The 27291-nt window shown below is 44.3% G+C and overlaps 1 protein-coding gene and 1 pseudogene across 1 annotated transcript in view; both read right to left on the bottom strand.

Annotated features, from left to right (window-relative positions):
* Tango6 (transport and golgi organization 6 homolog) overlaps positions 1 to 27291 on the bottom strand; it is a 156978-nt gene that overhangs the window by 25079 nt on the left and 104608 nt on the right. Inside the window, exons 16-17 of the mRNA XM_051169082.1 lie at positions 15301 to 15452; positions 2995 to 3108 (exon numbers count right to left, since the gene is read on the bottom strand). Coding sequence (XP_051025039.1) covers positions 2995 to 3108; positions 15301 to 15452 — 266 coding nt within the window. The remainder of the gene's footprint in view (positions 1 to 2994; positions 3109 to 15300; positions 15453 to 27291) is intronic.
* On the bottom strand, positions 231 to 1517 carry LOC127209438 (heterogeneous nuclear ribonucleoprotein D-like; annotated as a pseudogene).

Below are 27291 nucleotides of genomic sequence, written 5' to 3'. Positions count from 1 at the left end.
TTTGTTTTGTTTTTCAAGACAGGGTTTCTCTATGTAGCCTGACTGTCCTGGACTCACTTTGTATACCAGACTGGCCTCAAGCTCACAGAGATCCACCTGCCTCCACCTCCCCAAGTGCTGGGATTACAGGTGTGCATCATGGTACCTAGCTCACAGCTCCCTCTCCCCCTCCCTCCCCCCCTAAACAATCACATAAGGAAGCATTTATTTGAGATTTAACATGAAATTATACAAATAAAAATTTGTATAAACACAAATTCACATAGAGTCATAACACAGATAGCAAAGGACAAAGTAAAAACAAAGAAACTAACTGGCAGCTATGTACAGTTGGACACAATTGTGCCACATAACATTCCAAAGTCTTTTACAAAATAGTCATCTTAGGTCAACAGAAGATGAAGCAATCTTCAATGTCGTCCTATAAGATGGTTTCTTTACACCTCCTGCTTTCTTCCACTTCCTCCTTTAGTAGGGCTGGTAACTATTCTGGTGATCGCCACCCCCTCAGGATGCCTTGCCTTAAGTGCTCTGCTGACCGCTGTAGTCTGCATACCGCTGTCCATATCCACAGTTCCCATAGTTATACCCAGTATAATCATAGCCGCCATAGCCACTATAGTTTTGATCACCACCATAGGCACTATTATAATTTCCATATCCTTGATCATAATAGTTATTAAATACTTGGTTCCAGTTTGGGCCCTGACCTCTTCCACGTCCCCTAGCACCACCTTAGCACCTCTTCCACCTTTTTGTTGCTGCTGTTGCTGCCTGTATACCTCTTTGGGTTGTGCAACTCTGATTTCGCATTTCCCAGAACCTATCTGATGGTATCTGCTCTCTCGCAGCTTCTTTACTGGCTCTTCGTCTGTGTATGTGATGAAACAGAGCCCTCTTCTCTCATGGTTTTCCTGTCCATGGAAAGCCCAGTGTTCTTTATCTCTCCAAAGGCTCCAAAATATTCTTTGATTTGTTCTTCTGAGGTATCTGGACTCAGTCCACCTTTTTAGGGGGTTCTTTTCTCTTTAAAGCTTTGGCCCTTTTGGGGTCTATCAACTTGCCATCCAGGTTGTGTTCTTTCGGTTCTAAAACCTTATCCACGCTAGCAGCATCTTTGAAAAGCACGAATCCAAATCCTCTTGATCGTCCAGTACCTGGATGTGTTTTAACTGTGCAGTCTACAACGGTCATCCTGCTGATTCTTGCTCGAGTTGATCTTGGATCCCTCTGCGAATTCCTCTATGTTGCTGTACTCATTCATGTCCTTCATGGTGGCGGAGCCATCGGCGACGGGGTGCTGGCTCGCAGTCTGGGTCTCAGTGGCAGTGGCGGGAGAGCGTTGTATGGAGCTAGATTTAAAATGGTGGTGGAAGAACTCACAGGTGTTTCTTGATTCTCATTTGTACAGCAGGTCTTACACAAAAGCTGTGCTTTTATTGATAATTTACAAATCATTTAATTCTGTGAATTGTCAGGATATGGAGCACATGTCCCCTATCTCATCAAAAGACAAAATAGGTAAGAACTCCATTACTCTGCAATTCTTCCTCTAAAGAAGCTCTTGTGACTCAGCCAGACCATTCCTCCCCACTTCCTTTGTGTCACTGTTAGTCACATCCCCAATGTCTATTTCCCCCGTCATCTTTCATGCTAACTAAACTCTGATTTTGTTCCAAGCAGAAATGTGCCAGCTAAATACAGCATCAAGACACCATACAGTGGGGAGTAGTTAGGTAAGCATTCTGGCTAATGAACCAAACAAAAGTAAGCTGGGGACGGGGGGGGGGGGGGGGGGCAGTGATGCTAGAAAACCCTCCACCAAAGGATGTAAAGGCGCTAGAACTGTCTCTCTCCTGTCTTCTTTATTTCTCCATTAAGTTGTTCTAGAGGCCACAGCTATAGCAGCTGCACTGCAGTCAGGAGACAAAGGGCCATGACAATTCTGGATACGCTGGCCCTGCTATAACTGAGCTGCTAAGAAACACACGGTTCTTGTGATTTGATAAGAACAAATCCTTACTTGTTGAGGCCGCTGTAGTGAAGCTTTTAAAACTTGCAGGTGAACATGTTCATGCCCCATGAGCTCACTCTGTCCAAACCTTACCCAGACAGGGCACATGAGAAGGCAGAGAAGTGCAGCTGAGGGTGACGAACAGGGAAGTGGCTGTTTGGAAATTCAGCTGCCAGGCTGAACAATAGCAAGCAGGCATTTATGGAGAAAGCGTGGCTGGGTAAAGTCGGAACGGGATAGCTGAGCGTGCCTACATGTACAAACAGGTATCCGCAACCCGATACGGTAAAATAGAAGCTTGAATAAAGCCTTTCTGTGTGATAGAACAATCACGCTCACAACGCCTTCGCAGAGGGCTGGTTAAATACTGATGTGCAAGCCACACATGAGTCTATGGATGCCAGCAAGTGAATTATTAATGCAGACTCCATCTGAAATCAGCTGGGAAGGCCCTTCCATTAGAAGCAAGGCAGAAATGAATTTGAGGTCACTCAATCTCAGCATGCATTTGGATGCATAAACTTTCTTCCTGTTTTGGCCATACACCAGGGAGTGGTCCGACCCAACCCACTTGATGGAAGGAAGAAGGGGTAATTTTTATGCCACAACAAAAGTATGGATTGAACTCAGAGCTGGCAGGGGAGTCTCTTCAATAAAGCCTCCGGTACGTAAGCAGGAACAACAGAATGAGTCAGAAAGACAAGGCTCCCGAGTTCAGGCTGCAGAGCAGGGTAAATGTGCTCCACAGCTCACCTGGGAACCCGAGAGAATGCCAGGGCTCACAGCCCCAGGAAATGTACGCGGTTACTGTGTGATCTAATGCATTACAGAGACTCTTACCGAAGATGCAAACAATAGCATTTTCTTGCTACGAAAACTCTGTTGGTCAACTCATATCTAAGAAAAAGGTTTTAGCTCGACCTGTACAAGGAAGCCTGGATAACGGAAGGGGATGATGTGCACGGGCAAGATGAGCTTACCTCAGTTGCTTTCTGGCTGAGTCCCCGAAGCAGCAGCACAATCACGTGGACCGCAGCTCTGCGCACCTGAACGTCACTGTCTGTTTTAGCCACAGCAATCAGGCAGGCCGTCACCTAGCAGGATGAGGGAAGAAGTCAGTAGGAATCAGGATTGCATCATCACTTAAGCTTTCCAGTTGCCTTCTTCTCAATGACACGGTCCTCAGGAGCAATCTGGCTTAGAAAGGGCTGACTTAGTTTCCTCATGTTCAATGAAGAAGGTGAGTTCTAGTGATAGAGGTCGTGAAATAGTCACGCGTTTCCAGAAAAGGTCAATATCTTGTTTGAAATTCAGGGGTGGAACCAGGGAGTAGGAAGTCATAGATGTCTACAAAATATGTATTTCAAAAAAGGAAAGGCCAAAATGCAAGTACCTAAGACCAGAGAAAAGGTATTGGGTGCTCGTCCTTAGTAACATCAGAGGAAGGAAAGATGCGTCAGGGTAGTTCCTAGGGCCTGAGGACCATGAGGCCTAGCAAAGGAGCTTCAGAGTCCTGGCCTGGCATGAAGATGCTATGTGCTGATGAAAGGCTCAGCCCAGACTTAGGAGGAGAGATCCTCGGTTCCCTCTGCATGTCTACCCAGTCCTACAACCCAGTGCCCACTCCAGGAAGTCAGCATGGCCAGTTTCAAGCATAAAGACCTGAGCTTGAAACTGGTGCACACAAGAAGAGAGGAGAGAGAGAGGAAGAGGGAGAGGGAGGGAGAGATTCTGCCAGAGTCTCCTCCTTTCTGAAACAGATCACTTAGACTCAGGCACTTTCATAGACAATTGTATCTTAGAAAGGAAAGACTAGAAATGACTTGCAAAGCATGGTGTCACGTGGGTCAGTCAAACGGCTCAGAGGGCACCAGTGTGAGCTGCTTAAGCCTGGTTACCTGAGCTCTCTCTCCCAAACCTTATAAAGGGGGAACTGGCTCCTGGGAACTGTACACACACACACACACACACACCATGGTTCTATATATACATAGCTATTAATTATATGTAATAAAAATAAAGCATGAGGGCCTGAGTTTGAAACTGGCACATACGGAAGAAGAGGAGGGAGGGGCTTGGAGGGAGGAGAGAGAGAGAACAAGAAAGAGATTGATTTTAAATTCTGTACCAGCTATCCTACCACTGCTCCTCATAAGCACAAAATTACCCTAAAAATTCAATAAAGAGCCACCAGTAACAATAACAACAGGCCTTTTTAAGGCATTTGTGCAAGTTTTAAAAGGAGAAACATGACTTTTGTGTGTCATATGGCACTAACAAGCTGTGAAGATGTCTAAAGTATTCAACTGGTTTCTCACATAGTTTTTCTATTAGGTTTTCATTGTGTGCCTGTATTTCTTGGCCAACAGTGGAGGGAATTCTAGCCATGATAAGAAAATAGCCAGATCGTGTATTAGAAAACATGTATAAATACTTATTATGTTCAAAGGATGGGGAATACAGGCACAATGAGGAAATAAGCTTGTGTGAAAATTTTAACTATGCAGGTTGTATTTTTCACAGCTTTCAAACAGTTGGGCAGAGTTCAAAGTGTCTAATTAATCAGTGATGGCAGAAAGATTAGAAGGAGGAGGCTTGTTCTGAAATATAATTGCATCTGTGATGCGCTGGCATATTCCATCAAGTTGTGCATCTATTGCACAAACTTGCAGTTTGGAAGGGAAGAAAAACCTCAAAGAAACTGCAGCCCATTGGGAGCTGTTGTTCAGTAAGATCCAGTAAGCTGCTTCTCTGCTTTGGACCGGGGACCCCAAACCCCAAGGCCAGCAGAGGCAGCTTCCATGCCCCTGGCATTAACGGTAGAAGCATTTTAGTCCTAAGAGGAATTCCTTGGGCCACCTCCAAAGAGGCAACAATATAATAGCTACCTCCACTTTCAAGCTTAGTATTTACAAGGTAGGAACTAAAGGCAGAGAAACAAGTTAGAGCTAGGTTGTAGTCTTTCCAGACACATGAAAGTTTTCCTCACTAAGTTTCATAACATAGGAAGCCAGCCCAGAGCAATGTCACAAGCCGAGGCTCCTAAGTGCTTGTCTGTGCCTCTCAAGATTTAGCTTGGGGCCCAGGAGTCGGGTTTGGGAGATCCCAGTTTCCCCTTTAGAACCATACTGGTGCCTTTGCCTCCTCGGTTCTACCTCCCTGTACCTCAGCTCTCGGTCAAGCCTGGCTCTGACTGGTAATCTACAGTTTGGATATCCTGGGAGAAGTATCCTGTTTGGAAACATTAATCTTTAAATCCCCAGGCTATCTTGAAGGTACAGTGGAAAGAACTGTGCTGCTACAGGGAGGGGTTGCTGGGATGGCCTGCTGCTTATGTGCCAGCTGCAAGCAGCTGTCCAGGACTAAGATCAGAGGAGGCCTGTGAAACTTCCTGAGTACCTCTGCCACCAGGGCCACATCCTATGCACATGGAATGGCTGCTCAAGGCAGTGGGATTTTGTGTGGCATTCTGTCATCTAAAGATGACAGCTCCTGCTCAGGCCAGGGCCCCCCAGGCCCAGCTCACATGCTGCTTCCTGTAGGCTGGTGCCACTTGTGTAAAAGTTACTTTTATTCTCCTGGCTCAGTTGTTGTCTGGGAGGCTTATTGCCTCCTTCTGCTAACCCAGGCCCAGTCCTGGAAGCTTCTAGCCTCTGTACAATCTAATCTAGGCCTAGAATGCATTCAGCCTCTGAGAGTTACTGCCTAATAAGCTCATTCTTACTTGTTCTTTCTGAGCTCTGAGCTGGCTGGTTCAACTCAGCTGTTCTGGCTCAAACTTTTCTTCCAGCGGACTTATTTAGTCTGGCTTCTCTCTTGGCCTGGAACTGCTCTACTTGGCCTCAAACTAACTCAGCATCTGCTCTAACCTTGTGGTTTCTTCTCATTTTCTGGCTTGTTCCATCTTCACCTGAGTTCTCTGCAACCCATCTATCTATTACTGTCCTGGTAAAAAGCTGCCTCTTCTCTTTGTAAAACTGCCTCTTAAGTAGCTTCCCTTTCCTCTCTCTTCTCCTGAGAGTTAGGCATATTCTATTCTGTCAAAATCTTCTCTGATATTTTAAAGTCACCTTTCCTGCCACTCAATTAGACATCACTTTCAAACATGGGTGCTTCCTTCTACAAACTAACTTCACCTTTGTTTGGGATTAAAGGCATGTACCACCACACTTGGACCTAAGCTTTTCTTTACCTGAAACTTGCTCTATACCAGACTGGCCTGGAACTCAGATTTGTTTCCCTGTCTCCTGGATTAAAGGTGTGTTTGTATTCCAGCCAGATCACACAGACCTAGAAGGTCTTTGGATGTGATCTCTTGCCAGAGCAGCCATGTTCTGAACTAACACCTGCTTCTGTCTAACACTAGATGTAGGGGGCCTGTGAGGCTATACCATCTTCCATCTGCCTAGCCTGAACAGGTCACTCCATTGCTAGTCTCTCACCTCCAATTCCAAGGACAGACTCAACATTGCCTTCCATCTCTAAAAGCCTTGGTGAGCCACAGACATGATGTAAGGTCTTTACTAATTTATGGTTGGGATAATATTCCCACCTTCCACTTCTAATTTCTCCCACAGGACAGAAATATATTTTGTGTTAATTTGTGACATTGGCCCTAAGGGTCAGTATACCTACTGTAATAAGCAAGACTGTTGGAGGCTTTCTCCGCACAGGCTGGATCATGAAAACCATATTCACTCCCAACAGCCATACAGAAGGAAAGATGATGGCTACTTCAGAAACAGTAATGGTCAAGTAAAAGTCAAGCAATTAAACATTTCATAGGGGCCAACAGACATAAGGACAATCATCATTGCCCAAAGAGCTGGCACACACCAAGCATAAATAAGACTATACAGATAAAGACAATAAAATGGCAAGATGACCAGTAACTGACTTTGGAAAATTCCAGGAGAGACGCTACTAGAGTTGAGGTGTGAACCAAGAAAACATGACCTCAGTGCCCCAGCTGTCTCCTCTCCCCTTTCTCCAAAGCTTCATTTGTTAAAATTCAGTTGGTGTGCTAACGTGTCTGAAACTAGGTTCATTGGTGAACTACAAGCCAACAGTTATTATGAGCTCAGCTTACTCATTCAGTCTGCCAGGAAAGGAGCCCATGTTGGTTACCTGAGCTTCTTTAGGGGTCTTCAAAACATCAATGTCTCATGTCAGGTACCTTGTCACATATGAAACTGCATTGATGGTGGAAAGCTTATAATAAACTCATAGCATGTGGTGGTTTAAGTGAGAATGTCCCCACAAACTGGCATTTGATTTTACCCCCCTTTGGTTTCTCGAGACAGGGTTTCTCTGTGTAGCCTTCACTGTCCTAGACTCACTTTGTAGACCAGTCTGGCCTTGAACTCACAGAGATCCACTTGCCTCTGCCTCCCGAGTGCTGGGATTAAAGGCGTGCACCACCACGCCCAGCTACAAACTGACATTTGAAAACTTGGTCTCCAGAAATAGTGCTGTTTGGGGAAGCTCAGTATGTATGACCTTGCTGGAGGAAGTACATCAAGGAGGGCGGGCTTTGAGTTTGCAGCTTGCACCATTCCCAGGTTGCTATCTTTATTTTATGGTTTAAAATGTGAGCCTTGCTGAACGTGCTGGCACAGGCATTTAATCCCAGCACTCTGGAGACAGAGATGGGCAAATCTCTGTGAGTTTGAGGCCAGCTTGATTTACATAGAGAGTTCTAGGATAGCCAGAGCTACATAGAAAGACACTGTCTAAAAAAGAAAGGAAGAGAGAGAGAGAGAGAGAGAGAGAGAGAGAGAGAGAGAGAGAGAAGATGTGGGCCTTCTTGTCTTCATCCTACCATCATGGACTCTAGCCCTTCTCAATTGTAAGCCCAAATAAACTCCTTCATATATAGGTTGCATTTGTCACGTTTTATCACAGCAATAGAAAAGTAACTAATATAAACAGTAATTTTGTAGCAGATCTCGTAGCTCAAGACACGGAATTTTGGGCATTCATTAAAGTAAACTGTTCTATGGCCTTGTCACCTGGGGCACATCATATTTGCTCGATTGAGGACAGGCCCCTTCCTGTGGTGCACTTAAATCACATTGCTTCATACACAGTGATAAAGATGAAAGTGCCTATCAAGATTTCGTTTCAAGCAACACAGTATTTGAACAAGACATTGTGGAAAAAATGATAACATACTCTAAACTCTAAACAGGCCAAATCTTGACATCACAAAGAAGAAAAACTTGAATTCTCAGTGTGAAGACAGAAGAGTTGAACCCTACCTTCTTTTCCTCCCTGCCAGCCAACACTATATAAAATACAGAGTGCTCCTAAATCTGGACCACTGACAAATTAGGACAGCTCTCTTCAGATGCCACAGCTAGAGGGCAAAGGTCCCCAGAGCAAAGAGCATCAGATGAGGCTTTGATGGCCAGTTCAACTTTCTTTCTTTTTTAAAGATGTATTTATTTATTATTTATACAGTATTCAGCCTGCATGTGAGCCAGCAGGCCAAAAGAGGGCACCAGATCTCATTACAGATGGTTGTGAGCCACCATGTGGTTGCTGGAAATTGAACTCAGGACCTTTGGAAGAGCAGTCAGTGCTCTTAACCTCTGAGCCATCTCTCCAGCCCCAGTTCAACTTTCCAATGAAGTACATTATGCATCCTCTTCCTCTGCCTTCCTAGCACTTATCTGTGACTTTTCTATCACAGGGTGCCAGCTCTGTGCCAGCCCTCTGGGCTTGGTATAATGAATCGCTTTCTCATCCTGTCCATTTTGTACTCTACTGAGATTTCTTGACAGAAAGAGTCCTTTGTCTTTATACTTTAATGTTCCACACGACCAATGCTTAGGACAGAGAACTGTGGAGGGACAGCATGCCGGGCGCAGAGCAGTCTCTTCAAATGAAGCTCCTTCTCCATCAGCTCTGGAGGCCAGGTGCCTCTCAGACAGCAGCCTCTTGAAGCCTTCATTACATGCTGAAGAGCTAATAAAGATGTCACCATGACCACTGCATTGCTTCTGCTCTGTCCTCTCATCTCACACAAAGGGAAGGCCCAAAGACTGTGTGAGCCCCATGTGGACTGGCCACTACCTTTCCAACACTGGCTCCTACTGTCCTTTCTTTTCCCCTCCCCCGTCGAGCCGCCCTGGCCTTGGATCTACCCTGCATGGAATGTTATCCTCCAGGTACATGGATCCCCTTCTTTCCTTACATCTTGGCTCAAATGTCACTCAACAGAAAACTTTGCTTGTCCATCTCATTTGTGTCCATCAGCAAACTGCCTCTTATCTCACTAGTGACTTCCCATTGTGGTATGAAATATTTGCTTATTTATCTGCTGTGTGCTCCTCGTCTCCAGAATGCCAGTCCTGTGCTCACATCTGGTTCTGAACATCCAGCACATGACTTGACTTGGTTGTATGCCCAACTGGCACCGAGTATGTGTTCAAAGCACGTCTACTGAATGACTAAAGAAAATGAAGGCCTACTAAAGAAGCTGCTGGGTGGTGGTGGCGCACACCTTTAATACCAGCACTTCAGAGGCAGAGACAGGCAGATCTCTGAATTCAAAGCCAGCTCAGTCTACATAGTGAGTCCAGGACAGCCAATGCCACATAGAGAAACCCTGTCTTGAAAAACCAAAAGAAAAAATTAATTTAAAAAAAATTCTTTAAAAAAAAGGAGAAGGAATAGTCTCTTGTTGCGGAAAGGTATGGGGACAGGAACATGAGGAAGCTGGTCACACTGCACCTGCAGTCAGGAAGGAGAGAGCTGAATTTGGATGTTCATCTTATTTTCTCCCTTTCCTCTTTTTATTTAATCTGAGACTCCAGCACATAGGACAGGACCATTCTTCTCTTCACGGTTAAATCTCTCTAGAAACGCCTTCACTGATACCTCTGGGTGTGTCTCTAGAGGATTATAAATACCATCAAGTTGACAATGAAGATCAACTACAAATTTAGCTTTGTCAACAGAGATCCACCTGCCTCTGCCTCCCCAGTGCTGGGATTAAAGGCCTGTGCAAACCACTGCCTGGCTAAACACATTACTTGTAAATCACCTTTTGTCCTCAAAGGATCGTTGCTATCTCATATTCCAAAGTACAAGAGCCTCTAAAATCTTAACAATTCTACCATTACTCAAGCCCAAAGACTCAAGGCTCAAAACTCTCTCTCTCTCTTTTTTTTTTTTAAAGGTTTTTCGAGACAGGGTTTCTCTGTGTAACAGTCCTGGCTTTCCTGGACTTGCTTTTATAGATCAGGTTGGCCTCCAACTCACAGCGATCCACCTGCCTCTGCCTCCCAAGTTCTGGAATTAAAGGTGTGCGCCACCACCGGCCAGCAAGGATCAAGATTCTTAACTACAGAGCCTCCATAAAACAGAACAAAACAAAAACATTCTTCTAAGCTATAATGGCACAGATTAGACATTTACATTCGGATAGGGAACAAGAAGGGGATATCCAGAAAGACCAGACAAGCAAACCTGAAGCCTATCAACACAGAACTAAACACTGGCTCTCCAGCTGGCATCTTGGGCTCTTGGTGTCATCATGTAGGCTCCAATGGACTTGGGAAGCTTCTAGTTCTATCATGTGCAACACACACAGCCTCTCTCTTGCATTGATTCTATTCTCAGCCTACAGCTTTCCTTGGTGGACATCCCATGGTCCTCGTATCTCTGGCATCATGGGTTTCCATTTCAACTCAGGATTCCCCTTCACATTTTTCCCACAAGTCTTGGCTGCAGGGAACCCACCCCTGCCAGCATAGCTTGGCTTTAGTGACTCACTGAAACCTTGGTGCACGACCCCCTCATGACAACTTATATTTCGCATGCCTGCAAAACCATCAAGTGCTGCTGCCAGCCTGAGACCCAGAATGTCCCTTCTATTCCAGTTGTGGCCTCTGTGTGACCTTGGCAGCTGAGCACTTCCAATAAACCACACGGTCAGGGTAATCATAGTGAACGCCCATTTCTTGGTAACAATTTCTGTATTAGCTACTTTTCTTGTTGTGACGAAATACATGGCAAAGGCAACCTAAGGGGAGAGGGATTTATTTGGCTCATAGTACAGAAGGCCACAGTCCGTCACAGCAGGAGGCCCGGCAGAAGATGACTAGAGCCATGCTACCTCTGCAGTCAGGAAGCATAGACAGATGAACACTGGCATTCATCTTGGTTTTTCCTTTTTCCCTTTTATTCAGTCTGGGGCCCAAAATCATGGGATAGGGCTACCACATTCACGGCAGGTCTTCATTTCTAAGCTAAGTCACCTAGAAATACCTTCACAGACACAACCTGAGGTGTGTCTCCAGGAGGCTCTAAACCCTATCAAGTTGACAATGAAGACTAGACATCAGAGTGGAGCACACTTGTAATTCAAGTGGCTCGAAAGCTGTGGCAGTTTAAACACCCAAGGGCTGGACATACCGCTGGGGGGGTTGGGGGTGCAGAATACTTGACTAGCACATGCAGGGTTCTAGGTTCAACCCCCATCTCTCACACACCCACACACGCACGCAAGCAAGCACTCATGTCAAAGATTCCCCAACTCTTTCCATGTGAATGGACTAAAATTGTCTGACTACAGAAGGGCTCAGTGGATGAAACACTAAAGCTGGCAGGCCTCCAAGCATGTTCAAACTTGCAGTCCACCCGAGGTAGCCGGTTCGGCGCTGATGACAAGGCAAGCGTGGGATGCTATATAAGAAGAACATCTAAGAGGAGGAGGCAGAAATTATATGGGAGGGAAACACCTAGGTTTTCAAATCAGAGGGAATATACTGCTGTCTGAAGTTTTTCTGCCAAAATCAGGCTCTATTAAAGTAAGAGCTGCGTGATCCTTCCTGCCTGTGGCTTTTCTCAAATGGCAATACTTTCTAGTTTTAAGGCACAGAGGCAATCTTATAAGCAAGCCAAAACCATTGCAAGATAATACAGAAAAATGGAACTAACTGCTCACATACAAATCCCAGCGCTGCCGCCTGCTATCTGCAGACCTTGGCAGCTTGTTTAGTCTCTCTGTGCCTCGGCTTCCACTGTTAGCACGAGATCGGTTGACATACGTAAGGTATTAAGTGCTTGCTGTTATGACTACTTCTTAAACTTGCAGGCACTAGTCTTCCCATATAGCCTTACCGTCCTCTGCGTTTGCCACTGATCAGATAACATGGTACCCACTACATGCCAAGAACTATATGGAAATCTGAGGGTATGAGAAGGTGGATAAAGAATGGTTCTAGGGTCTGGGCGTGCGGCTCAGAAGGAGAATGTTAGCGAGGCACGTGCAGGGCCCTGGAGCTGATGCTTAGCACTGTCAGAGGAGGAGGAGGAGGACAGTGACAACTTGTTTACCCTTTTTATGCTTGCATCTTATTAACGATCATGAAAAGTTTTAAGATAAATGTAGTAAAAAAAAAAAAAAAAACTACACAGCTCTAGAAATAGGGCAGGATCCTGTGTTCGTGCATCAACTAAGGAGAGAAGCTGCCTATCCATGTGTGGTGTTCTGAATGAAAATGGCCCCCGGAAGCTCATAGGGAGTACCACTACTAGGAGGTGTGGCCTTGTTGGAGTAGGTGTGGCCTTGCTGGAGGAAGGGTGTCACTGGGTGTGGGCTTTGAGATTTCAGATGCTCAAGCCAGGCCAAGCGTCTGCTTCTTCCTGCTGCCTGCCAATCTGAATTTAGAACTCTCAGCTACCTCTCCAGTACCTGTCTGCCTGTGTGTGGATGCTTCCCACCGTGACAATAATAGGCTAAACCTCTGAAATGTAAGGCAGCCATAATTATATGTTTGTCTTTATACATGTGGTCATGGTGTCTCTCCACAACAACAGAAACCCTAAGGCAGCCAGGGACTTGTCCCGTGCCCCAGCCCCTCTCTGCAATCTGCCACTGAGTCACTGGTGACTGTCTTCTGCTAGATTCCTCAGGCCCAGAAGGCAGGGTGGCACAGAGGAGGTTCGTTTCTTCGGTCCCTAACTGAGGCCTGGCCCACTGAGGGTCCTGGCTGTCCTTTTTTTATTTTTGTTGCCTCACAGCTCATCTCCATTGATGTCACCATCAGCTGCCTCCAAATGACTGCAACCTTCCTTAGAGAAAAGCCTACATACAGAAAGACAAACGCTTATATTCAAATGTCACCTCCCTTGTGAGAGCGACCTGGTGTGATGGTGACTTGATGGTCAGCTGATAGGCTTTAGAATCACCATGGAAACAAAGTAGGCTCATTGAGGTGAGAGGAGCTACTCTACCTGTGGGTGGCACAATCTCACAGGCCAGGGCCCCAGGCTAAGGAAAAACAGAGAGAGCGAGCTGAGCATCTCTATGAAGATAAGAACTGTTGTGTATTTTGAAGAGTGAGATGTCTTAGGAGAAAACTGCTTGGGTGTGTGGTAAGCTCCCAATAAAAACTGTTGGAAAGATCATTACATGAGACACAGACATAACCTTTACATCACTGTAACAAACCTGCATTGTAGTTATTTTAATCCCCCCCCCCCTTTTTTTTTTTTTGGTTTTTCGAGACAGGGTTTCTCTGTGTAGCCTTGGCCATCCTGGACTCACTTTGTAGACCAGGCTGGCCTCGAACTCACAGCGATCCGCCTGCCTCTGCCTCCCGAGTGCTGGGATTAAAGGCATGCGCCACCACACCCGGCTCTAATCCTATTTTAGAGATGAAAAAAAAACCAAAAAAATCATAAACCAACAACTACATAAACCCCCGCTAAACTCAGAGTCTAAATCATTTGCTTACGTGAAACAGGTAAAGGGTAGGCCATAGTTTCCCACTCCCAAGAGGGCTTGGAAATTTGGTTTTTTTCCAACATGTCGGTGGGTCAAAAAGGAAGAGAGACAAAATCTAGCAAAATCTGACACTCCATAGCTATTCTAAAGTCTGCTTTAGCTCAATCTGCTGCATACTGGGATCTCCCTAAGGGAATGGGAGAAGTGCAGGGACCAGGAAAGAAGTCGCTGATCCTCAAGTTTGGTTCTGTGATCAATGTTCAATGATTGTTCAGCCTCGTAATGTTACAAAAGGTATGGATCCTGATGGCTCTGAGCTGAGCCGTTTGGTGCCCATGTGAGCAAGGCGGGCAACGTAAGGACTTGTCTAAGACTTCTTGGTAAATAGAAATGACTCACAGATGAGCCAGAGAATGAAGAAAAGGTCAGTCTAGTCATCCTCAAAGCTTCTTCCAAGTTGTCAGCTGCACCAGAATCTTTGTAACAATTCACTAGTTGTTTTTACACAAGGGTAAGGAACTTGGAATTTGAGATCCTTTTGTTGTTGTGTGTTTTTCGAGACAGGGTTTCTCTGTGTAGCCCTGGCTGTCTTCAAACTCAGAGATCTGCTGCCTCTGCCAAGTGCCTGATTAAAGGCATGCACTACCACTGCCAGGCAACACACAACAATTTAAGTAATTTTCTGAATTGTTTCGTGGTATTGGGAATTTTCTAATTGTGACATCATATTAGCATTAACATTTTGGATTCTGGAGCATCTTTCAACATATATATGAAAGAAATAGGGAAATTAAAGCAACAAATCATTCCATCACTCATATATAGTTGTTGCTATGCTAGTCACCACAGCTGGGAAACAGGCCCAGTCTATACGTCCATCAAGAGATGAGTGAGGAAAGGAAACGTGCTACGCACACACGATGAGAAAGTAAATGAAAATAAAATACTTCAAGAAAATGAGTTGGACTGAAAATTATTATTGAGGGAATATCTCACCTTTCAAAAGACAAATGCTGCATGCTTTCTCTCACATGCTTTGATCAAATATTTAATTTTTATATGTGTGTCCTCACACACACACGTGTGTGCATGTTTGTGTGTGTGTACAAATCATCAAACTAGAAGAGGGATCATGAAAGGTAGAAAGGAAGGTCTTGGGGAGGGTTAAGAAGAGGAAGAAGAAAAGAGGGAGCAGCAGACGCACATGATATGAAAGTTCAAGGGGGACACAGGAAAAGGAAGGGGCAGCAGGAGGAAGGTAGGATCAGGTGAGAGGGGTAGAGGCAGCAGGGTAACAACAACAAAGTATGCGTGACAATCTCATAAAGAAACACATTACTTTGTGTAGTATTTTAAAATAAATAAAACTTTAAAATGAACTAAACTGAGGAGTGGGAATATGATAGGACAACCTAGGAGGACAAACGACTGAGTCTCAGCAAGAGGCACAGCAGATGGAAAAGACCAGTATCTCCAGACTCAAGATCCCACAAAGTTATCACAGTCTCAAGCAAACAAACTCTAGCACTGAGTCACCATAGAGCACCTCATGAACCACGGGGCCCAGCAGGAAGTTCAGGCGCTGGCACAGTTCTCCCAGGTTGGCTAAACTGCTGGCCCTGTGTGCACCGTCTGGATCTTTCGCTCCTCGCAGGAAGGTATGGATCAGAGGTTCCCGGTATTTTGAGACCATGTCCCCTGTAGAAAAAGAAAATCAAAATTCTTTAACATTCCAACTCTTTAGTGGAGGAAGTGAGATATCACCATGGTACACTGCATGATGCCTTACATTTTCCAGTGGACATATACAACTACTAAAAGCCATGCTCAGAGCTGGGCATGGTGGCTCACGCCTGTAATACAACACTTGGGAGGCTCAAGAAAACTCTTGTATTCAAAGTCAGCTTGAACACCACAGTGGGCGTCAAGGCAGACTGGGCTACATATCCTATGTATCTCTCTGCTAGATACGCTAATGTTCTTTAGATATAAAAGTTAATCAAGTATCACCTTTAGCTTTTAAAGGGCCCAGAGTTTAGATGGTGGGTGCAAACAGACAAGTGCTGACAACTGTGGTCCCAGCACACTCCATGTGGGTCTGTGTCTCACTCTGCCCTGTTAACGTCAACACTGACTCAGTGAGGATTCTGCCACAGTCTATGTTCAGCAGAGAAAACAGAACATACTCAGGGCTGGGACGGAGCTCAGTGGGCAGAGTGCTTGTCCAGCATGCCCAGCAGTGCTGGGTTGGATGCCTGGCACTGACTAAAGCTCAGTGTGGTAGAGGTCCACAGTCCCAGCATTCAGAAGAGGCAGGAAGATAAAAAACTCAATTACAAAGCAAGTTCAAGGCCAATTGGGATACATGAGATCTTCAAAAAAGTTATCCAAAGAATAAAGAGAATAAAGAGAATAAACATGATAAAACTTAGGTTGTCTGACATTTAAGTCCTATAATATATCGTACTCAAGATATTTACAATTAGCAATGTGTGGTGACTCATGCCTTTAAATCAGGTGGATCTCTGTGAGTTCGAGGCCAGCCTGGCCTACAAAGAAAGTCCAGGACAGCCAGGCTACACAGAGAACCCCCGTCTGGAAACAAAACAAAAAAAGGATATTTACAACTAAAAGGAATACGTATTCTTTTACTTTTCTTACAGTACTTTCCCTTTCTGGAGTAAGAAGGGCTTGCTCATTCTGTAGAGTGTAATATAGATCCAGGGTCGGGTTCTAGTGTGGCCTCTGCTCCAATTAGCTGTGTGACCTTGGGCAAATCACTTCGTTTCTTTGAGCAGAGTAGAGATAAGCCAGAGAGACAAGACCTTTCTGACTCTTCTGGTTATAGATCTGTGGGTTGGTGAGTCATTTGGTTTAGTTAAGGGGAAGTAAGAGTTAAGAGTCCCAGGAAAGAAGAGGAGGCAATATCTGTGAGCCCTGTGCTGTGAGTTTATATAGTCAAAGCCAGTAGGCTCCTTGTCAGGAAGGAACGCACAGGAAAAAATTTAAAAGTCTGGAAGTCCAGAAGGGACAGAAAGTACAGGTTGAAAAAGGTGAGCATAAGAGAACCAAGTTAGTGGCTAATGCAAAGATTTAAAATAAATATGTGTTGTCGGGCGTGGTGGTGCACACCTTTAATCCCAGCACTCGGGAGGCAGAGGCTGGTGGATTGCTGTGAGTTTGAGGCCAGCCTCGTCTACAACATGAGTCCAGGCAGCCAAGGCTACACAGAGAAACCCTGTCTCAAAAAAACCAAAAAAAAAAAATATATATATTTTTTTAGCTGGGCATGGTGGTGCATACCTGTAATCCCAGCACTCAGGAGGCAGAGGCAGGTGGATCTCTGTAAGTTCAAGGCCAGCCTGGTCTACAAAGTAAGTCTAGGACATTCAAGGCTACACAGAGAAACCCTGTCTTGAAAATAAATAAATAAATATGTGTTAAATTAATTACTAGATGATGATGATGATGATGATGATGATGATTATTGATAGGGTTTCACTGTAGCTCAGGTTGGTCTGGAACTCATGATATAGCCCAGAACGGCCTCAAAATAATGGCAATGCATTGATCTTCTTACACATGTGAGCCTTATGCTGAGCTTAGTTTATTAATTTTTGTTAATATTTAAAGCTAAAAAATTTAAAAACTCATGTGTTTGTATATATGCATGCCATGCATGAGGCTACAGGAAGGCATCAGATCCCTGGAGCTGGAGTTACAGGTGGTTGTGACCACCTGATGTGGGTGCTGGGGACCTAACTGTAGTCTGCTGGAAGAGCAGCAGGCACTCTTAACCACAGAGCCATCTTTCCAGCAGTATCACTATTATATAATTAGGTATTAAATACATAATCATTATTATTAAGAATTGCCGGGCATGATGGTGCACGCCTTTAATCCCAGCACTTGGGAGGCAGAGGCAGGCGGATCACTGAATTCAAGGCCAACCTGGTCTATAAAGTGAGTCTAGGACAGCCAAAGCTACACAGAGAAACCATGTCTTGAAAAAAACAAAAACAAACAAACAAAAAGAATAACATAGTCCAGGTTGGCCTCAGTCTTACAGTGTAGCAAAGACTGGCCTTGAACTCCTGATCCTTCTGCCTCTTCCTGCCAAGTGCTGACATTACAGAGATGTGTCTACATTCCTGATTCCTTAATTTTTACATGCTAGGGATCAAACTTAGAGCCTTGTGCATTCTAGGCATGTGTTCTACCATCCCCAGCCTAATTTGTTAATTTATTACAGGTACTGTCTTAAGTACTAAGACCAATCATATTTACAGAAACAGCTCCCCCCGCCATGACACTCATGCCTAATTGAAAACAACACTGAAGGAAAAACTGACCGTGTGGTACCATGGAGATGCTCTGATCAATCCATCTATCTATATCTATCTACCTACCTACCTATCTATCTATCGAAACAGAATTTCTATGTGTAGCCCCACTGTCCTGGAACTTAGCCTCAACTGAGGCCTCAAACTCAGAGATCTGCCTGCTTCTGCCTCCCAAGTGCAGGAATTAAAGGCATGTACCACCACTGCCCGGCTCAGAACAGCAATCTGGCTTCTTTTCTACTAAGAATAGAGACATCATCAATCATCATCATAAGCATAAGCGTTACTATTTTATTTTATAGGTAAAGGTATTTTGCCAGCATGGGTGTCTGTGTACCATGTGTATGCAGTTCCCACAGAGGCCAGAAGAAGGTGTTAGATCCCCTGGAACTGAAATTACAGATAGCGGTGAGCCATGCTGGAAATTGAACACAGGTCCTCTGGAAGAGCGGCTAGTGCTCTTGACCAATGTGCCATCTCTCCAACCCAGAGTCAGCATTATTTCACCAACCCAGCAGTGTTCTTGGTATGACTTCCCTCTCCTACTCATTACTCGGTTCACTTACTATTCTTCATTGCTCTGATTGCAACTGATGATATATAATACTGAAATCAGGCATTATTAAGTTATTTCTTCCCAGATAAGGTTTTTCTGTGTAGCCCTAGATGTCCTGGACTTGATTTGTAGACCAGACTGGCCTCGAACTCACAGAGATCTGCCTGCCTCTGCTGGGATTAAAGGCGCATGCACCACCACCACCACCTGGCTAAAATTATTTTTTGAGACAGGGTTTCATATAGCCCAGGCTGGCCTCAAACTCCCTAAATAGTTGAGAATGACCTTGAACTTGTGATCCTCCAGCCTCTTCCTTTCAAGTGCTAGAGTTGTAGAAATGTGCTATCACGGCCAACTTATACAGTGATGGAGATCAAGCCCAGGGCCTTGTGCACGTTCAGCCACCTTCTACCAAGCGAGCCACATCTGCAGCCCTAAAATGAATACTGTACAACTCTACAGTAAGCGAGAACTGCAGACATACCAAGCTACGTATAGTTATTGCAAATGAACTCAAAACTAGTAGCTAAGTCAAGAAAGGAAAACATAGCTCTCATTATCCAATTAAGAAAAAAAGGAACAAAATTTATTAGAAGAGAAAAAGTGAAGGAAGAATTCTAAGGGGTGTCTTATCAGTTCAATCAGCAAATCTTTTTGTTGTTATTGTTGGTATTTGGTATTTGGGGGGGGCAGGGTGTCCTGGTAGCTGTGATAATTGAACTAAGGTCTCACACATGCCAGGCAAGCATTCTACTACCCTGCCACATTCCCAGCCCTAATCCAGCAATCTGATAGCATGACAGGGCTGGAGAGATGGCCCAGTGGTTACAAGTACGCACTGCTCTTCCAAAGGGCCTGGGTTCAGGTCCCAGCACCCACATCAGGTGGCTCACAACTGCCAATAACTACATTTCCCAGGGGTCTAACCCCTTCCTCTGGCCTCTGTGGGGACCTGCACTCATATGCACACACCTACATAAAATTAACATATTAAAAACACAATAAACCCTAAGTAAGAATTCTAGCAGAAAGCAGCCCTATGAAGAGGAATAGAGAAGAGGGGTTGTGGAAAGCTCATCAAAAGCTCTCAGATGCAGCCTTGAAGGAAAAGCCACCTGAGGATCTAGGGAGTGAAGCAGAGTGGACTACAGAAGCCATACTCCTATCATCTAACTGTATTATCAGAACAAGTAATATCCATATTATATTCATAAAAATCATATGGCTGTTTCACACTTATCTTCCACCCAAGCCAAGAGCACACTAGGTACATTAACAAAGCTACAGTGTAGTCTTTGACTTACATAAGCCCCTGCCCTTATAAGTTTCCTAACTCCTTTCAAAATGAGCAACCATCCAAGGGCACTCTCCACCTACACCTAAGAACCAGTTGTCTCTGTGGGTGAGCACCCAAGACTGCACTGCACCCAGTCAGCTTGCTCTGGGCCACCCAACACCTTATTCCACACACACTAGATTGGTCACACCCTTTCTCAAAATTGGTCTTACAGGGGAACTTTCTGGGGCTCTGGTTGGTGCTCACTAATCGTTTCTCTCCCTTGCTCCTACCGTGCCACATGATTAGGGTCTCAAGGATGTTTGTATGTATCCAGTCTCTAGGCAGAATTCATCTGACCAGGTTTCTATGGAGGACAAAGTGAATACACACAGTCTAAGGAGCATAGCTTTCAGGGCTACAACTGAACATAGGCCTTCTTTTTTTTCTTTTTTTCTTTTTTTCCCTGAGACAGGTTTCTCTGTGTAGCTTTAGCTGTCCCAGACTTACTTTGTAGACCAGGCTGGCCTTGAACTCACAGAGATCCATCTTCCTCTGCCTTCCTGAGTGCTGGGATTAAAGGCGTGCGCCACCCAGACCCAGCTCTCCAGACTCTTTTTATCTTGACTTACAGTACATATTAGTAAAGCGGGTTCCAAATTAACTATTACTTACTTACTTACTTACTTACTTACTTTATTTATTTATTTATTTTCAAGACAAGGTCTCTCTGAGTAACACTAGCTGTTCTGGAACTCACTCTGTAAGCCAGGCTGGACTAAACTCAGAGATCCACCTGCCTCTGCCTCCTGAATGCTGGGATTATAATATGCATCACCACTGTCTGACTCCAAATTAATTTTGTAATGTTTGATTAAAAAAAAATATATATATATATATACACACACACATATATATATTTAGTTAGTAATTTCCCTTAAGAAAAAATTAACTGGATCAATATTTTGGTATCCAGAATCACTCTTATATTTGTACATTCTTGTACTTGTACACACACATACCGATGATAAAAAAAAAAAAAAAAGCTAAGTCTTCTTTAGATACCTACCAACCTACTGAAAAAACAAAAATCAAGGCAGGCAGTGCTGGCTGATACCTTTAATCCCAGCACTCTGAGTTCAAGGCCAGCCTGGATGAGCTTCAGGATAGCCAGGACTATATAGAGAAACCCTGTTTTGAAAAGACAAAAAACAACCCCCCCAAAAAACCCCACTATTTTCATTAGCAGTTTATATTCTCCAGGTTATATACTGAGTGTATTTCATATCTGTTGACCAACTTGTTTAATAGTAAATTAAAATCTGGGTCCCTAAAGTACCCACTATTATTCCTTGGAATCTACTGAAGCAACAAAACCACAACTGTCCCATCTGGAGGGGACTTTGGCTGCTGCCCCCCCCCCCCACTCACCTAGATGAGATGTCCCTCTTGCTTCATTTGAATCTTATTTGAGACCTTTTGTCTGGATAATGGCACACAAGTGCCTCCTGACTCAGGCAAACAGTCACTGTTCTCTTGTCTTCTTAACAATATGCCTGTCTTATGGGCTTTATGAACAACAACTTCAAATCCCCCCCCCCCCCTACATTCAGGAAGTCCTCTGCGGACAGTTGGCTACTGACTAGGAGATACCTGGGAAACTGGAGCTGGAGAGATGCCATCCTTCCTTCGGACAATTCCCAACAGCTCAGGCAGGTGAACACAGAGAAGCCTGAGTAGGTCCTGGTCAGCCATCTGTCACCGGCTAGCTCTAAGGGCTTTTACCTCATGAAATCATCGTAACACCTGGCTATCTACAGCTCCCTTTCTGCCCTGGAAGCTAGCAATCACCTTACTGAGAAACAAACAGCTGTGTGCTCAAGGAGATTACGAAAGAATTCAAATTCGTCTGAACAATTTCATAAGAAGAGATTACTTTAGTAGGTGAAAAATTAAGCACATAGTAAAAGAAAGTGGAAAAGAGTTAACCCTGCCTTGGACTTGCCTGTCTAATAGTGTAAAATAGAAAAAACAAAAACAAAACCCAAAACTACATGTGTTTCATATCAGTAAGTCGATAACTGCAAAAAGGAAGAAATAATTTCCCCCTGTCTGGATTCCCATTAGTTCAGAAATCAGCAAACCACAGGCACAGTGACCCCTGCAGGGCCACGTGACATTACAGCATGTTCCTGATGACCCAAAGGAGCAAACAGGAGACATGATAAGATCTGATCTGTCACCTGCTGCTTCTGTCCTTGCTATGATAAACCGACCAGTTGCCATGTGTACCAGAGTCAACAGATTGTGATTCTGTCAAGGTCACAAGAAAATCAGCCCAACACAGCACATCTTACAGGCAGGATTTCCTCTGTCAAAGCCATTTAGAAATGAAACAATTTAAATACAATTAACTTTTGATGGAACTCATCATTTAAAAACAATCATGGGTAAATCTGGATCTTTAACAATCACTTTTCTGATTTCATTCTCCTTTCCTTTCCACAGAGCTGCTAAGAAACCTGAGGACTGTAGCACACGTAGGTGTGAGGCTGACAAGACGCCACTGAGACAAAGCTGTGTGCACCTGAAGACATTTTAGCTGCAAAGGGCCAGTATGCCTTGTTTAAACAACTAAGATTTTGAGGTAGGTTAAAAAAACAACAACAAAAAAAAAAAGTAATAGCAAGCGGGCATGGTGGCACACGCATTTAATCCCAGCACTTGGGAGGCAGAAGCAGGCGGATCACTGTGAACTCGAGACCAGCCAGGACAGCCAAGGCTACACAGAGAAACCCTGTCTCAAAAAACCAAAAGAAAAAAAAAAGTTATAGCCTTGTGTCACAAGTCACAAAAGTAAACTTGAAAAGAGGTTGCTCCTGGGTCACCAGCTACTTTCAAAAGCCGACTCCGTTCCCAGGCAGAGGGCTCTTTCTCCGGCCACAGGGACATTTACTTGGCTCACCATTAAGAACTGCAGGAACTTCCGTTCTAAAACAAAGGGCATGAACGTGGCCAACTGACTGCTCCATGGCTCTGACATTTCAAGGTCCTTATAATCTTCATATTTCTTTGTTTAGCTTATAAGGCATGAGCAAGAGAGCAGCAGTGCTTAAGTCTTGAAAACGGCAGTGAACAACGGGCAACGGGAAAGAGGGCCTTTAGTGCATGGCAGACAGCGTTTCCACTTAACAGCCCCGGCGAAGGACTGGGACCCGACTGGTTCTAGGCTCAAGAGAACAAGATTCCTCACCTCTTCTTTCTTATTCTCAAAAGTATTCATTACCACTCCCTTCTTTCTTAGTTACAAGGCTGCACACTTCTGATTTCCTAACCAGAAGAGGAAACTGGTAAATGGCCCGTGAAAGCTGGTGAAGCCACGAACGGATGCTCGGGGAGGGCACTGCAGAGATGCCTGCTAGAGCCACCCTCTGTCTTGATGGGGCTTGTCAGGCAGGCAGGTCACAGTAGTCACTGGGCAGGAATGCTGGGTAGTCCCTGGATGGAGTGCCCCTAATGGTGTCTACATGTCAGGACCCACTCTTCTCCCTACGGCTGTTGGCCTGCTACTTTTTCATTTGTCCCGCCATCCTCTTTCGTAAAGTAATATGACCAAGAGGTGACCCTGAACTACAGCAAGTCAGTTAAGATTTCTAGGCTCTTTCCTGACTTTGGTTCACTGCACCTCGTTGCCTCATCACATGGACCACCAAAGCAAGAATGACTCAGATGCAAATTGTATGCATACTGTGACATGCTTCAGGGAGACCACGGCAGGATCCCTGTGACACAAGGTATAAACCACACAGAAGTTGAAATAGGTAGGAGTGATGCAGCCCGGACAGGACTGTTGTTGGTACCAGTAATCTATCAAGAATGTTTCAAAGACACTGAGACAACTTCTTATCTCCAAATATTTCTTTTAAAACTACTTTAATTATGTGTACATGAGCACACCTGCACACATGTATGCAGTTGCCTATGGAGTCACGACTCGCTGGAAATGAAGTTACAGGTGGTGTGAGCTGCCTGACATGGACGCTGGGAGCTCAGACCTCTGGGAGAGTGGTTCACACTCTTAATGGCTAAGCCATCTCTCCAGCCCCTTCCACATATTTCTACTAGTGAGGAGGCTGAGTGGTTAAGGCAATGCACTGGCAAACAGCTCATTACACTGCTTCAGAGCCCAGCTAATCATTCAAATGCTATTCCTTTGGGTTAGACAGCCCACTATTGAAGCACGCAAAATAACCCTCCAATAACACAACAGAACACTGTTACCTACACATTAATAGATGCTTTAAGTGTTGTGTTTAAGACAGGGTCTCAAAAATCTCCAGATAGCTCAGGATGGCCTTGAACTTCTGATGCTCCTGCCTCCACCTCCAGCGTGCTGGGATGACAGAGACTCGCACCATCAAACCCAGCTGAAGTACTGCTGGGGATGGACTCCAGGGCACCATGCACATTAGGCAAACTCTTCACCTACTGTACTGTGTCCCTCAGCCCAGTAAATCTCAATACACCTCCCACTTGCTTTTTATAAGCTTTGGAAGAATGAGAGTTGAAGGTAGAACAGCTTTTGAAAACTGATTACTTTCTTATCTTTTCTTTTCTATTTGTTTTTCAGTACAGGGTTTCTCTGGGTAGTCTTGGCTGTCCTAGACTTTGCTGTCCCAGACTCACTTTGTAGACCAGGCTGGCCTCACACTCAGAGATCTACCTGCCTTTGCCTCCTGAGTGCTGGGATTAAAGGTGTGTGCCACCACACTGGCCAGAAAAGTTTTAAATGGGAGAGAGAAGAAAGAAGACAAGAGGTGCCGAGGGAGTGACTGAGGTCCTAACTCACATTTGAACTTACAAAACTGTTTTCTTTTCATCTCTTCAGAGAGCAGTGATGTACAAATAAAGACCAGAGATAAATATCTCACTGACAGAGCCAAACAATGGACAGGAAATTCTTTCTATCAGTGGGTTCTTGCCCAGCGTGCTACAGTCATGTAGGTTTAACAGGAGGGGCCCAGAATGGTGCAGTTACGGATTAACAAATTGGTTATTCTATCTGGACAGCTCACTGACCCCCAGATGGGCTTCAATCTGCACAAAGTCACTGTGTCGACAAGTCAAACAGATCTGGTCCCCTGAAAAAGTAGCCCCAGGCACTAACAGACTCCAGAAACTGTCTTCAAGAGTTGAATTTAAAATCCAGAAATGTGATCACAAGAAGGAAAAGTCTGGCTTATAGAAAGTCATTTCAAAAGATAAAAGAGGATACAAAATATAGACTTAAATGAAGAATTTTTTGCATTCTGTGATTATAAAAGTATTAAAACTATTCAGATGATTTAATGAATTTAATTTGCTACATAAATGTTCAAACTCACATGGCAAGAGTTACTGAGCTACTGCTTCTTTCTCTGTGTAGCCTTGGCCATCCTGGACTCACTCTGTACACCAGGCTGGCCTCGAACTCACAGTAGCTGCCTGCCTCTGCCTCCTGAGTGCTGGGATTAAAGGTGTGTGCCACCACACCCAGCTCAAGTGTCTCCTCCTATTGCTCTGCACAACACCCCTCCAGTGCAAGGTCTACAGATACAGGCCTTATCTGGTTTTTACATAAGTACTGGGGATCCAAACTCAAATCCTCATGTTTGGAAGAATTTTACAACTGAATCCCAGGCCCTGGATTTATCACATTGACAAGTATAAATTAGGAAGTCTGTGGCCTAAGAATAATTTTATGCTTAAATTATTAACATGGGGGCTGGAAAGATGGTTCAGCAGTTAAGAGAATTGGCTGCTCTTCCAGAGGACCCGTTCTCAGCAACCACAATGTGGCTCACAACTATCCGTAACTACAGTTTTGGGGATCTGGTGCCCTCTTTTGCCTATGCAGGCAAGAAATCTACCGATCCACAAAAAAAATTAAGAGTATCTTCCAAGTGCTGAGAAATCAATTCTTACTACATAAAGTGCTACATGAAAAAAAGTAATATTTTATTCCTAGAGAAATACTGTCTTTTAATCAGATTTCTGGTTTAGTTCTTTGCAATTTAAAAAGCCAAAATAAATGCAAAAGTCTATTTCAAAAATTGCAAAAAGAAGAGTGAATTGAGTGCTTAGCTGTTCCACATTCTCTCACATATACAACGAAGCAAGTCTAAATTGGAATAAGAGAATGAGCTGGGAAAAAAGTATGAGAATACCAAAAGCAAAAATAACAGAGTACAATGGGGAGGCATGCAATACAATTAGTTGTTAGCTTTAAAGAAGGATTGCCTTGCCAATGGCATCTGGTACCTTCCAGCCGGTGACTCACGTCGCTGGTCATTTTTAGAAAAGAATTGCAATTCCTACTTAATGTCTCTTTAAAGAGATCAAAGTATAAAAGGTAAGGGTTCCGCTCTTGAATGTAGGAGACAAAGCTTTATATGGGAAAGACAAACTAAAACCTAAGACAGGAATAACTTAGAAAGATGAGTAACTGTTGGAGAGCAAACAGCGAAGGGTTGCCATAGCAGCACACTGTGAACTCGGGCAGTGGTGCCCTAAAGGTCAGCAGCCTTTCTGTGGATGCCTCTGACTTTGCTCACTTTCAGTTGCTACTACACAGCTTTGAAGCCACAGAAAATATGTAAATGAATGAGACTGTTTTTGTGAAGCTTTATTTGTGGACACTGCAATCTGCACTGAACATAATTATAAAATGATGACACAAAAGATTCTTCTCTCCCTCCTCAACTATATAAAATTGAGAGATTCTTTTTTTTTTTTTTTTTCGAGACAGGGTTTCTCTGTGTAGCTTTGGCTGTCCTGGACTCACTTTGTAGACCAGGCTGGCCTCGAACTCACACGATCCACCTGCCTCTGCCTCTCAAGTGCTGAGATTAAAGGCGTGCTGCCACAACGGCCTGGGTGAGAAATTCATTCTTAACTTATAAAAAGTATAAAAGTGGGCAGTGACCTATGTTTGGCTTAAGAGTCACAATCTGTGGAACTCTACCATTCCCACCCATAAAGCCCCACCTCTGATGAACCAGGACAATAAAAAATAGATTCATAAATACTGTAAGAACACACAACTAGGGCTGGAGAGATGGCCCAGAGGTTAAGCGCACTAGCTGAGTTTAATTCCCAGCAACCACAGGGTAACTCACAACCATCTATAATGAGATCTAGTACCTCTTCTGGTGGGCTCGCACACATGCAGGCAGAATATTGTATACATAAATAAGTAAATAAATCTTTTTTAAAAATTAACAAAAGTCAGGCTTTGTGGCTTTGCCTTTTGGGAGGCAGAGGCATATGGACCTCTGTGAGTTCAAGCCTCTTCCACATATTGAGTTCCAGAACAGCTGGAGC

Source organism: Acomys russatus, chromosome 26 (assembly GCF_903995435.1).
Source record: "Acomys russatus chromosome 26, mAcoRus1.1, whole genome shotgun sequence".
NCBI lineage: Eukaryota > Metazoa > Chordata > Mammalia > Rodentia > Muridae > Acomys > Acomys russatus.
This window is presented reverse-complemented; position numbering and strand designations above follow the sequence as displayed.